The sequence below is a fragment of the Limanda limanda genome, chromosome 22 (assembly GCF_963576545.1).
Source record: "Limanda limanda chromosome 22, fLimLim1.1, whole genome shotgun sequence".
Classification (NCBI taxonomy): Eukaryota; Metazoa; Chordata; class Actinopteri; order Pleuronectiformes; family Pleuronectidae; genus Limanda; species Limanda limanda.
The window spans coordinates 4,754,879-4,769,211 of NC_083657.1; the positions used below are offsets into that span (position 1 = coordinate 4,754,879).

Sequence of the window (14,333 nt, forward strand, 5' to 3'; positions counted from 1 at the left end):
ATATGTTCCTCGCCATAGAAACAGGACGCTATTTTAAAGGTGTATAATAATAAATATTACAGGTATTTCATTTGACACAATGCAAGTATTTAACCCCCCAGTACATTCCTTAAGAAGAAACGTTTATTCTGTCTTATTGTGTTTCACAATTTTAGGTATGTGATCGTTTGAAAATGAAAACACTTTGAACAATTCAAGTTTTAATCACAGTGTCACAGTGTCTGTAATCACACAAGCTGCGGTCAGGTTGAAATCAGAAAAGCAACGTGTGTGTGTGGGGGGGGTCCTCTTCATCAGGAGTTAAACCTGGTGACTGTCGGCCAACCTGTGTTACTTCTGATCCATTCAAAGTAATGAGCGACCTGGCGGAGATGAAAGAATTTCATGTTAATGACACATTAAGGTTGTGTATGTTTTTTCAGTGTATAGATTTTTTGTTATATATTACTTGTGTATAAACTCCAGGGAATCCAGGCTGACCACACTTGTCCCTCCGGCTGACGATGCCCCACAGGTAAGAGCGACCCAGTTCATCTTCACAGACCAGAGGACCACCGCTGTCGCCCTGACAGGAGTCCACGCTGCCGTCCAGGTTACCTGCACACACACACACACACACGCACACAAACACACAAACACACACACACAGACACACACAGACACACACACACACACACACCATTATAAACTGTGTGAGTGTTGTCAGGTCACTGATGTCTCCCACACTCACCTGCACACATCATTCCTGGCTTGAATCGATCTTTGTAGAATCTCTGACAGTCGTCGATGAGCGACACGTTGGCCCAGAGCAAAACTGGAGAGTCTCGACCATCTGCACACAAACGTTACAATTCAACACGATCAATAATTAAAAAAACTTGTCTCACTTAACGACATTCAGTCTGACTCAAGAAATGATCCACGATGTTGTCTTTCTTTTGGTCCGAGCTTACGGTTAAGCAACAGTTCTTAACCTTTGACGTCACAGCCGAACAGTAACGTACAGACCTTCGGTTCGTCCCCATCCCGAGATGCTGCAGGTGTGGTTGGGCTGGAAAAGTTGCACGGACCAGGGAACGCAGACGGCGCTGATGGCCGGATTCTCCACGAAACATGTGTCCTCGAATGGAAGCTTCTTCAGCTTCACAAGAGCAATGTCGTTCTCGTATGTTCCGGCGTTGTACCTGTTAAAAAGTCACCAGTGTGTTCGGTCAACGTTTAGGTTTGAATGACGACTGTACAGAGAGAAAGATTTGTACCTGGGGTGGATGCGAATATCTTCAACAGGAATAATTGTCGTAGTGTCCTGAGCTCTCAATTTCATCCAGAGAGAAAACTTGATATTGAACACCAGCGGGTTGGGTCTGATGAAGAGACGATTACTAGCACGACTGACTGAAGAATATGTCTTTTAAAGTAAATCTGAAGAAAATTCTGAACCTTAAACTCACTTAGAAAAAACACATTTTTCCTAAAATAACAATATGAAGTGTTGGGCAATGTCTTTGTGCAAACCAAAGGCCTCCTTTCGGCCTACGTGTGTGGTCAAAGCTTTGAACAAACATGCCGCATGTGCTGGAGCGAACTCAATCTCCCAAGATGCCACAGGTTCCATTGTTCTGAGACAGTTAAGGAACTTAGTCTCCTAGGGGGCAACAGGTTCCTTCTGTTCTGGACATCTTCACACATAGGTGTTAAAAGCCACAGAAGTCATCTCCCATTGGTCAATCTGGCCCCATGACCTGGGGGTCACTGGGCATATTTAAGAGCAGGCCTCCTCCAAATTCTTTCTCTCTTTCTCCAATCCCTCTGAGGGCGGAAGGCTGCTCCAGCAATTTCTTCTCCACCGACACACCGATGAGGCAGACGGCCACCCTTCTCTCCTGCAACGCCAAGGAGAGGGCCGGGCTGCTCCAGCAAATCTTCTCTTCCCATCCAACAACCGGAGGTCAGATTTCAAGCTTCCAGCTCACCTTCTCAAGGAAATCTCCTTGCCCTTCAAGCTCTGCCAACTCCTCGCAGCAACTCGGTCCTGCAGGTAAGGACTTCGAACAAGCCACGGAGCCCCACAGCTCAACAGAACCGCGAAAGCAGAAACCGCACGAGCCAGAAGACTTCACACAACCGGCAGGACGAACTGCTAACTGAACTACAGCAACTTTCTCCCTTTCCAAGGACTGGTAACATACTGGGCTTAATTATTATACTAGACTAAGCAAGACTGTTTATTTGATTCTGTGTGGTGTTTATAAGTTTGATATGTGTTGTGTTATTGTGGTTACAAGTAAAATGAAAGTTAAATGTTAGATACGCTCTTCACAGGATTTCTCTGACCCTTTTTGTTATCTGTTTAACATCCACACAGACATGCATATCTCCTCACCTCATTAGCTCAGACCCCCGCTACATGTTGTAAAACCACTTTTGAAGAAAGGGGGGGGGGCTGCTATCTTAGGAGCTACCATCTTAGGAGCCCACAGGAAGGTGTGACTCTCTCTGTTAATCACCATTTTGAGAACACTCTGAATCACACTCACACACACACCTTTGATTTAGCTAGTACGTTTAGTTTAGTAATTTGTGTTTTTATACTTTATTATGTTCATAATAAATGTTTTCTTTTAAAAATGTTCCTTCATTAATGTTGAATAGTGAATTTTGCCAACCTCTACACTGTCAAGAACTCTATTACCTTCACTGTTCATTATATAATCTTTAATAGTAAATATTGAGATTTCTAAATGAACTAGATCTAAATGAGACTGATCTTAATCAAAAAATTGGCTATCTTTTCCCTTCTATGAAGGGTGGTGCCCCGAGAGAACTTTGACAAACTAAAGTTATGATTTATTATTAATAATTAAATATTAATGTTTTATATTTTATTTTTGACAACCAAATTTATTGAATGCCTAAAGGCACACCATTCTATAGTATCACTTTTTAAACATTATTGCACAACAGACGTGTGGTCATCATCGGCAGGAATCATTTGCTGCTGCACAAACATTGTTCCCACGTGATATTCATCGTGTGCACAAAAGATCAAACAAGCGAAGATTTTATATTTAAATGTGAGAAGAGGAAACTTCCTGAACTCTCCGACAATCAGGATGCTAATATTTCATGCTAATGCTAACAGGTCCTCTTTTACCTGATGCAGTGAGCTGCGGTGATTACCCAGCAGCCCCCGATATACGCTCCACCACAGTCGATGTCCCTGTTGTAGTCCAGAGCGACCTGCCACTGGATCTGAGTCTGTACACACACACACACATACACACAGGTTTATATAAAGTGTTATGAATAACTGGGTGTGTATATACAGTTAAACAGGCAGCAGTGTTTCTGACTGACCGGTCTTGCCGGGACTCCTCCCACCACTCTCTTGAAGCGGCGGCCCCGCCCTCGCTCCTCCACATACTCGTCGTCCACCGTGGTCGCGTTGGGAATCCCACACTCTAACTTGGACTCCAGCTGCGATCGGCTGGATTTGATCTCTACGCACGAAGAGATCAGTTTAAAATCCATCCATCCACTTATTTATAAAGCCATGAAGTATAAAATCTGCTCTGTGAATAAAGTTGTGAAAGCTTCACGGTTAACGTACCATCATGAGGAGAGATCCAAACTGAAATAAAGAGAAAAACAAATCTAATCAACAACAACAAACATTTGATCCGAGCGCTGAGTTCCCATCCGTCCTCACTGTACCTGTGTTGTTGAGTCCTGGCTTGTTTGATCCTGTGCAAAGTAAAAACACTTCAACACATCAGAGCTCTGGCATGTCGTACGTTTACAGTCTAGTAGAAGTATTTTTATTACTGGACTTCATAATTCAACCACCACTTCATAGTTCAACTCACTGGTGTGTTTGGGCGATTCGTCTTCACCGTCCAGACAGTCGACGTGTCCATCATGGACAGAATCTTTATGAAGACACACACCCGTCTTACACAGCAAACCACCGCTCCTGCAACCTGACAATACAGGGTTATTACTTGTGTGTGTCTGTGTGTGCGTGTGTGTGCATGTGTGTACTTACCTTTGCAGCACATTTCATCACTGCGGTCGCCACAGTCGTCGACTCCATCACATGTCTGGTTCAGAAGAACACACTTGCTATTTGCACACGTGAAGCCGCAGTCTCCTGAAATTAACAAACAAGAAAAGTCAGAAAACTATCCATCCATCCATCCATCCATCCATCCATCCATCCATCCATCCATCCATCCATCCATCCATCCATCCATCCATCCATCCATCCATCCATCCATCCATCCATCCATCCATCCATCCATCCATCCATCCATCCACCCTGACCTGTCAGGGCCTGTGACGCGTTATAACACGTTGCCGTGGCGACCCGCCTGTTGCCGATCTCCATGCCGTCGTAGATGACACACTCGGCCAGGGATTTCTCGTAACCTTGGCAACGGATGCTGACACAGGTGTCTGGGAACTGTTTGCCTGGATGGTCCGTCGTCAGGGAGGAGAAAACGACGGCGCCAGCGACCGCCGCGCCCCTGTTCACGAGAAGTGTCGTCAATCCATGTTCCTCACTCACATCTCACTATACATGTGTGTTATATAAATACATGTCTCCTCTCACAGTGGATTCCCATGTTCTTTGCAGGCCACGTTAGCTGTCGCCATGTCCCACAGCTTCCGACAGATCAGGTGCTTCTCAACACCTGTTTGGTTTTTGTCTGGAACCGAGACGCTGACGACTCCGGTCTCAGAATCGATCACAGTCCGGATCTCCAGACGATTCTCTGTGTCAAAAGAGAGAAAGACAACGGTGAAGTTCACTTAAAACATATAAACAATTTATTAGGGCTGGGCAAGTTAACTCGTTTTAATCGAGTTAACTCAAGTGATGAGTTAACTCGATTGTTTATCCGCCAATTATTTTCTTTTTTCCTGTTCTGCAGCAGTCAGCAACAGACTTTCACAAAATAAAAGCCTGACTTTCACAATAAAACAATAAATAATCAAACCTGAGTTAATGCGAGATAAAATAATTAATCGAGTTAACTCATCACTTGAGTTAACTCGATTGAAACGAGTTAACTTGCCCAGCCCTACAATTTATATGACAAATATGTGACACATTGGTCTGTTGGAGCAAACCTTCACATTTGTCACCAAAGTAAGACATGGTAGGTCTGTTAGTCCGACAAGAGACCGCCATCACCTGGGAAAAGATTGTTATTGTTATTAAAGACGATCAGCGAATATATATGAAGATGATCAGGTGGAGATAAACTTTGATAAATACACTTCATTCATGAGTTGAATGTATAGAAAACTATAAACATGATCTAAATCTAAACTGGTTTCCGTCCCTGTGGAACAGTGGGATCCAACCTGGCAGTAGGAGCGGTACTTCCGGTGGTCTCGACCACAAACCGGTTTCACGTCGTCAGTGGGACACAGATACGGAGGTTTACAGGAGCACTGTCCTTGGATGCACCGCTCCCACGGAGGACAGAACACCAGGTCACATGATGCACGAGTCAACCTGGTGAACACACACACGCCAACAATCACACAGTTTATTCACACACGTCATCACAGAGAATCTATTAGATATGATGCTTTCACAGGCACTTCAGTGTTTATCTTAAGTAGATACATTTCTATTTATCAATATATGTGTGTGTATAGATGTAAAGTTTATACATAATGAGGAAAAACAATCATGCAACCAACTGAAGAGGCTCAGATGGTCGGTTACTGACTTCTTCACCAGACACTCAGGTGAACCCAGGAACTCGTCTTCTTTTTCCTCAACAGCTGTCGGGGTTGGGGTCGGCGGGGGGGCGCTGGTAACCTAAGGAGTGGTTGGGATAAAGAACTGAGGTTTCTGTGGGATCTGCTCGATCTGAGTGACAACACCAGCACATCATACACAGCAACAACAGTCATCTAACTGCAAAGATCATATTTAAAGACACTTTTCATTAATTTATTAATGAAAAGTGTCATTAGTTAGATCAGTTTAAGGATTTTAAATTAAATGCAATGACCTCTAAGTGTAGCAGTGATGTCTAAATTATAATTATATAAATCAATAATCATAATGCAATGATAAAATACATATGAGTGACACTCTATATTCTTTTTTTTTTTTTTATATTTTTATTAAGAGGTTAGGCACAGTAGGTCAGAAATCAATGTCAAATTTGCATTGGGTATCACAATCTCAGCACGGCAATCAGCAATATACAGAGACATAAACACCACAAAAACACTGCGCATCTTGATGGATCAAGAATGATATATACATTCTTCCTCTTGGGATGTTTTTCTTATTTTTTGGACCACATGAACGTGGTCCAGACACTCTTTATTCTACTGTTACTTTAGTAAAAGGTCGCAGTACTTATTTTTCCACTGGAGTATAATGTTCATGTTATTATAAATACTATAATTCGCTGTATTAAGCAACAACAGCATTCCACCTTCCAGTTTCTTCTGCTCTAAACAATCTCAAATAGAAATAACTGGAGAATCAGATTTAAAATGGTTTTACTCACAGTTTCAGATTTGATGACGAGAAGAAACAGCGAGAGAAGAGAAACTCCGACTGATCTCATGATCGACTTCAGCTTCGATCAAAAAGGTTTTCTCAGAAATGTTAAAAATAAAGACCAACATCTGTGACGCAGACACAGAAACAGTTTCTCTGTTCAGCCGACGACCTGATTATCTCTTCGGTTGTCGTCAATCATTAGCTCGTCAATAAGTTCAGACTCTGACTCAGGTGATCGTGATCCGTAAACGACTCGGTGGAAAACCCAGATTCCTGTAACAACTCAAACACATACGGTACACGTGGGCGGAGCCACTACTAGGTCGAGGTTCGGACGTCTGTTTTTTAGATTTCCTGCGAAAAATGAGGAACCAACTAATAGATTTTTGGACATTGTGGCCCCCTCTCTGAGTGTTGTGAACCCCCACAGGAGCCCGACCCCTAGTTTGGGAACCACATTGTATTGACTCTAACCACGACCTTTGAGTGAGATAGAACCATGAACACAGAAGTTACAGCAATTTCGTGTTTCACGGTGTGTAAATGAACTTTAATGCCAAGCCATTAATATTGCGTTTGATGAAAAGTCACAGTAATCTTATTCCTACACTATCAATGTTTTGAGACCCATTTGATACAGTTGACATGGTTGAGGTCAGTGGATGAGGAAGAATACATCCAAGTGTAAGACATGCAAAAAATAAAACATTTCCTGCTGCCACCAGGGGGCGCTGTGATTTCAAGTCGTAATTTCTGTGTAGATGTCATCAGGCCGGGTCTCTCGTCTTACATGTCTAGTTTGGACTCGATTGGACCAAATATGTCCGAGATACAGAACCTTGTGTATTGATGGCGTTTCATCAAACTTTGACTTCACGCCACAGTCACACGGTGTGACGAAAAATCAATCTTTAAATCGTTTTTATCTCCATCTTGTTGGATGACAATCATCTTAACAAACATTTCAGGCTATTGTATTTGTTCTTCGCCATAGAAACAGGAAAATATATTTTTTACCGGTATTTTCTTGCGTGGGATTGTTTATTATTACCAATACGTCCAGTAAAGTTTATCAAAGATGGGATGAAATAAAAAAAATTGTTTCAAATAATCATTATTATTATGAACTGTTCATCCTGCACCTAAATAAGTAAAGTTTAGCTTTGAGTAAGAACAGCCAAAGAAACAGGAAGCTATTTTAAAGGAGTATTAATATAAATATTACAGGTATTTCATTGGACACTATGCAAGTATTTAACTCCCCGGTACATTCCTTAAGAAGAAACGTTTATTCTGTCTTATTGTGTTTGACAATTTTAGGTATGTGATCGTTTGAAAATGAAAACACTTTGAACAATTCAAGTTTTAATCACGGTGTCACAGTGTCTCTAATCACACAAGCTGCGGTCAGGTTACAATCAGAAAGAAAAGCAACGTGTGTGTGTGTGTGTGGGGGGGGGGGGGTCCTCTTCATCAGGAGTTAAACCTGGTGACTGTCGGCCAACCTGTGTTACTTCTGATCCATTCAAAGTAATGAGCGACCTGGCAGAGATGAAAGAATTTCATGTTAAGGACACATTTAGGTTGTGTATGTTTTTTCAGTGTATAGATTTTTTGTTATATATTACTTGTGTATAAACTCCAGGGAATCCAGCGTGACCACACTTGTCCCCCCAGCTGACGATGCCCCACAGGTAAGAGCGACCAAGTTCATCTTCACAGACCAGAGGACCGCCGCTGTCGCCCTGACAGGAGTCCACGCTGCCGTCCAGGTCCCCTGCACACACACACACACACACACACACACACACACACAGACACACACACACACACACACACACACGCACACACACACACACACCATTATAAACTGTGTGAGTGTTGTCAGGTCACTGATGACGCCCACACTCACCTGCACACATCATTCCTGGCTTGAATCGATCTTTGTAGAATCTCTGACAGTCGTCGATGAGCGACACGTTGGCCCAGAGCAAAACCTGAGCGGCTCGACCATCTGCACACAAACGTTACAAAAATCCAACATGATCAATAATTAAAATAACTTAACTCACTTAACGACATTCAGTCTGACTCAAGAAATGATCCAACATGTTGTCTTTCTTTAGGTCAGGGGTGTCCAAACTTTTTTTCCAGAGGGCCACATATAGAAAAAAATATGAAGGACTGGGCCACTCACTCCGCCACGCCCCCCTGGCCTGGAGCGGAGTGTTGACAGTGCGACTCAACCGAGTCGCTCAGGGCGGGGGGGCGTGGCGGCGTTCTGAGTGACAGCTGACAAGTCAGCAAAGCAATTCACTGCCAGAACACTAGGTGGAGTAACGTTTTTGTCGAAGACGACCTTAGAGACACCTTCTTTTTATGTGGCTGTCACCGTTGACTGTTTATTACTTTATTACTTTTTCTGGAGGACAAATTTGTCCCTGGTCTTTCTCCACAGCTTTGTACACTCGTCGACATGCAAACCGAGATCTCCTTCAAGTAATTGCAGGTCATCTTCGTGTCCTTGTATTCCATCAGTAACTGGTTATTCAAGTGGTCATACTTTCAGATCTCTTCTGCCAAACGCTCTTCTATTTGGTCCATATTGGTTCTTCTAAATCTTCCGTGGTTTCTGCAGGTATTATGGGGCATGAAACCTGAAATGTGACTCCGGAAAGGATGTAGTTAGCGGACCAATCACAGCCTCGCGGGCTGCGTGAGGCTTGCGTAGCTTTGTTGTATAGTTACAAAAATTGGGCGATGCATGCAAGCACGCAAGAAGGGGTACACAAGCACGCCAGGGGCTCTTGCGTGCTTGTGTACCCCTTCTTGCGTGTCTCTGAAAACGTAGAAGCATGTGCCGGCCTTCAGTGCATCAACACCGAGGGTACAAACCCAGAACAACAAGAATCAAGAAAGTACAATTTCTTCAAAAATAAAGCACAACAAAGTGCTTTAAGTAAGTGCCATTTAAGCGCAACTAAATTGTTTTTATTTTTTTTTAAATATATTATATAAAAATGGATGGCGGGCCGCAGTTGGCCCTCGGGCCGTAGTTTGGACACCCCTGCTTTAGGTCCTAGCTTACAGTTAAGTTACAGTTATTTTCTTAACCTTTGACGTCACAGCCGAACATTAACGTACAGACCTTTGGTTCGTCCCCATCCCGAGATGCTGCAGGTGTGGTTGGGCTGGAAAAGTTGCGTGGACCAGGGAACGCAGACGGCGCTGACGGCCGGATTCGCCACGAAACATCTGTCCTCGAATGGAAGCATCGTCAGCTTCACAAGAGCAATGTCGTTCTCGTACGTTCCGGCGTTGTACCTGTTAAAAAGTCACCAGTGTGTTCGGTCAACGTTTAAGTTTGAATGACGACTGTACAGAGAGAAAGATTCGTACCTGGGGTGGATGAGAATATCTTCAACAGGAACTATGTCCGTCGTGTTCTGAGCTCCCGATTTCTTCCAGAGAGAAAACTTGATATTGAAAGCCAGCGGGTTGGGTCTGATGAAGAGACAATTACTAGCACGACTGACTGGAGAATATGTCTTTTAAAGTAAATCAGTCCTTAAAGTGTAAATCTGAGGAAGATTCAACCTTAAACTCACTTTGAAAAAACATATTCTGCCTAAAATAACAATATGAAGTGACAGTTGTTTGAACGTCCAATGGTAGCACTTGTTAGCCATGAATTAAACTTAATTTTACACATTAGGCTAAAACAACAAATCGTATCCCAGAATGCAATTCACTGAATCCATGGCCATATACTTACAGAGCCCCAATCTCCCAATAGGTGAAATCTGTTTTATTTTGTTCGCATAAGATAAATTACGTAGACAAGTGGTCGTCATCGGCAGGAATCATCTGCTGATGCACAAACATTGTTCCCACATGATATTCATCGTGTGCAAAGGGAATATCTTGTGCACAAAAGATTTTATATTTAAATGTGAGAAGAGGAAACTTTCCTGAACTCTCCGACAATCAGGATGCTAATATTTCATGCTAATGCTAACACGTCCTCTTTTACCTGACGCAGTGAGCAGCGGTGATTACCCAGCAGCCCCCGATGTACGCTCCACCACAGTCGATCTTCTTGTTCTCCTCCAGAGCGACCTGCCACTGGATCTGAGTCTGTACACACACACACACACCGGTTTATATAAACTGTTATTAATAACTGAGTGTGTATATACAGTTAAACAGGCAGCAGTGTTTCTGACTGACCGGTCTTGCCGGGACTCCTCCCACCACTCTTTTGACACGGCGGCCCCGCCCTCGCTCCTCCACCTCCTCGTCGTCCACCGTGGTCGCGTTGGGAATCCCACACTCTAACTTGGACTCCAGCTGCGATCGGCTGGATTTGATCTCTATGCACGAAGAGATCAGTTTAGAATCCATCCATCCACTTATTTATAAAGCCATGAAGTATAATATCAGCTCTGTGAATAAAGTTGTGAAAGCTTCACGGTTAACGTACCATCATGAGGAGAGATCCAATCTGAAATAAGGAGAAAAACAAATCTAATCAACAACAACAACCATTTGCACCGAGCGCTGAGTTCCAATCTGTCCTCACTGTACCTGAGTTGCTGGGTCCTCGCTTGTTTGATCCTGTGGAAAGTAGAAACACTTCAACTCATCAGAGTTCTGGCATGTCGTACAGTTGGTACATTTACAGTCTAGTAAAAGTATTTTTATTACTGGACTTCATAATTCAACCACATAAAAAACGTGTGTGTGCAGGAGTTCATGTACACAGGGGCTTTGTTTGTTTACAGTGATTTTTTCTGTTGTCATCATTTGGACTTTATTAAAGATGTGGTGAAATAAAACAATCTAAACTATATCCCTATTTTTTATAAATATATATTTAAAAAGATCCATTATTATTATTATTACGAAATACTACCCTGTACTTAAATACAGCAGCAATATACTTTGAGTACCTTTAAAAATATATATTTCTCATAGTGGTTGAAACACTTCAGGCTATAGTGTTAGCTAGGTTAGCAAATATCAATATGTTCTTGGCTAAATATACCAAATAATCATTATTATTTTTAATTATTCATCCTGCACCTTAATAAGTTAGGTTTAGCTTTGTATTAGGAACAATCTGAAATAAGGAGAAAAACAAATCTAATCAACAACAACAACCATTTGCACCAAGCGCTGAGTTCCCATCCGTCCTCACTGTACCTGTGTTGCTGGGTCCTGTCTTGCTTGATCCTGTGGAAAGTAAAAACACTTCAACACATCAGAGCTCTGGCATGTCGTACAGTTGGTACATTTACAATCTAGTAGAAGTATTTTTATTACTGGACTTCATAATTCAACCACATAAAAAACGTCAAAACATTATGTAGTTTAAACTGTCAGTGTTAGAGTGTGTGTAACTCACTGGTGTGTTTGGGCGATTCGTCTTCACCGTCCAGACAGTCGACGTGTCCGTCATGGACAGAATCTTTATGAAGACACACACCCGTCTTACACAGCAAACCACCGCTCCTGCAACCTGACAATACAGGGTTATTACCTGTGTGTGTGTGTGTGTGTGTGTGTGTATATGTGTGTGTGTGTGTGTGTGTGTGTGTGTGTGTGTGTGTGTGTGTGTGTGTGTGTGTGTGTGTATATGTGTGTTACCTTTGCAGCACATTTCATCACTGCGGTCGCCACAGTCATCCACTCCATCACATGTCTGGTTCAGAAGAACACACTTGCTGTTTGCACACGTGAAGCCGCAGTCTCCTGAAATGAACAAACACGAAAGTTCAGAAAACTGTTTATCCATCCATCCATCCATCCATCCATCCATCCATCCATCCATCCATCCATCCATCCATCCATCCATCCATCCATCCATCCATCCATCCATCCATCCATCCATCCATCCATCCACCCTGACCTGTCAGGGCCAGTGACGCGTTATAACACGTTGCCGTGGCGACCCGCCTGTTGCCGATCTCCATGTCGTCGTAGATGACACACTCGGCCAGGGATTTCTCGTAACCTTGGCAACGGATGCTGACACAGGTGTCTGGGAACTGTTTGTCTGGATGGTCAGTCGTCAGGGAGGAGTAAGAGACGTAGCCAGCGACCGCCGCGCCCCTGTTCACGAGAAGTGTCGTTAATCCATGTTCCTCACTCACATCTCACTATACATGTGTGTTATATAAATACATGTCTCCTCTCACAGTGGATTCCCATGTTCTTTGCAGGCCACGTTAGCTGTCGCCATGTCCCACAGCTTCTTACAGATCAGGTGCTTCTCAACACCTGTTTGGTTTTTGTCCGGAACCGAGACGCTGACGACTCCGGTCTCAGAATCCATCAGAGTCCGGATCCCCAGAATATTCTCTGTGTCAAAAGAGAGAAAGACAACGGTGAAGTTCACTTAAAACATAAAAACAACTTATATGAAAAATATGTGACACATTGGTCTGTTGGAGCGAACCTTCACAATTGTCACCAAAGTGAGACATGGTAGGTCTCTTAGTCCGACAAGAGACCGCCATCACCTGGGAAAAGATTGTTATTGTTATTAAAGACAATCAGCGAATATATATGAAGACGATCAGGTGGAGATAAACTTTGATAAATACACTTCATTTATGAATTGAATGTATAGAAAACTATAAACATGATCTAAATCTAAACTGGTTTCCGTCCCTGTGGAACAGTGGGTTCGAACCTGGCAGTAGGAGCGGTACGTCCTGTAGTCTCGACCACAAACCGGTTTCAGGTCGTCAGTGGGACACAGATACGGAGGTTTACAGGAGCACTGTCCTTCGATGCACCGCTCCCACGGAGGACAGAACACCAGGTCACATGATGCACGAGTCAACCTGGTGAACACACACACGCCAACAATCTGAGTTTATTCACACACGTCATCACAGAGAATCTATTACCAACGAAAGAGGCTCAGGTTGTCGGTTACTGACTTCTTCTTCAGACACTCAGGTGAACCCAGGAACTCGTCTTTTTTTTCCTCAGCAGTTTTCGGGGTCGGGGTTGGTGTCGGCGGGGGGGTGCTGGTGACCTCAGGGGTCTTTGGGAGCTGATGTTTCTGTGGGATCTGCTCCTGCCACTGGAGGAGAAGTGACGACACCAGCACATCATACACAGCAACAACAGTCATCCAACTTCAAAGATCATATTTAAAGACACTTTTCATTCATTTATTAATGGTGTCATTAGTAAGATCAGTTTAAAAGGTTTTTAAACGGGTACAACATTAAATGCAATGACCCTCAAGTGTAGCAGTGATGTCTAAATTATAATTCTATAAATCAATAATCATAATGCAATGATAAAATACATATGAGTAACACTCTATATTCTACTGTTACTTTAGTAAAAGGTCGCAGTACTTCTTTTTCCACTTCAGTATAATGAACATGTTACTATAAAAACTATAATTCACTGTATTTAGAAACAACAGCATTCCACCTTCCAGTTTCTTCTGCTCTAAACAATATCAAATAGAAATAACTGGAGAATCAGATTTAAAATTGTTTTACTCACAGTTTCAGATTTGATGACGAGAAGAAACAGCGAGAGAAGAGAAACGCCGACTGATCTCATGATCAACTTCAGCTTCATTCAAAAATGTTTTCTTAGAAATGTTGAAAATAAAGACCAACATCTGTGACGCAGACACAGAAACAGTTTCTCTGCTCAGCCGACGACCTGATTATCTCTTCTGTTGTCGTCAATCATTAGCTTGTCTCATCAATAAGTTCAGACTCTGACTCAGCTGATCGTGATCCGTAAACAACGCGGTGGA

The 14,333-nt window shown here is 42.9% G+C and overlaps 1 protein-coding gene across 7 annotated transcripts; it reads right to left on the reverse strand.

Annotated features, from left to right (window-relative positions):
* Nucleotides 1–105: 105 nt before the first annotated feature.
* cfi (complement factor I) lies at nt 106–14,333 on the reverse strand. 7 transcript variants are annotated; one of them, XM_061095665.1, is made up of 18 exons: nt 14,072–14,327; nt 13,489–13,634; nt 13,236–13,389; nt 12,999–13,062; nt 12,739–12,901; nt 12,450–12,652; nt 12,188–12,292; nt 11,946–12,059; nt 11,744–11,773; nt 3,715–3,744; nt 3,611–3,631; nt 3,358–3,500; nt 3,155–3,258; nt 1,260–1,364; nt 1,009–1,184; nt 731–832; nt 449–597; nt 106–362 (listed from the first exon to the last, which is right to left on the reverse strand). In XM_061095665.1, exons 1-18 carry the CDS (start codon nt 14,147–14,149, stop codon nt 294–296), a joined length of 1,956 nt encoding a protein of 651 aa, XP_060951648.1. In that variant the 5' UTR covers nt 14,150–14,327; the 3' UTR covers nt 106–293. The 7 variants fall into 7 exon arrangements, with proteins under 7 accessions (XP_060951648.1, XP_060951649.1, XP_060951653.1 ...); XM_061095666.1 differs by lacking the exons at nt 3,155–3,258; nt 3,358–3,500; nt 3,611–3,631; nt 3,715–3,744 and adding exons at nt 10,572–10,675; nt 10,769–10,911; nt 11,022–11,042; nt 11,126–11,155 and having other exon boundaries at nt 14,072–14,326; XM_061095664.1 differs by lacking the exons at nt 106–362; nt 449–597; nt 731–832; ... (4 more) ...; nt 3,611–3,631; nt 3,715–3,744 and adding exons at nt 7,809–8,080; nt 8,167–8,315; nt 8,451–8,552; ... (4 more) ...; nt 11,022–11,042; nt 11,126–11,155 and having other exon boundaries at nt 14,072–14,314.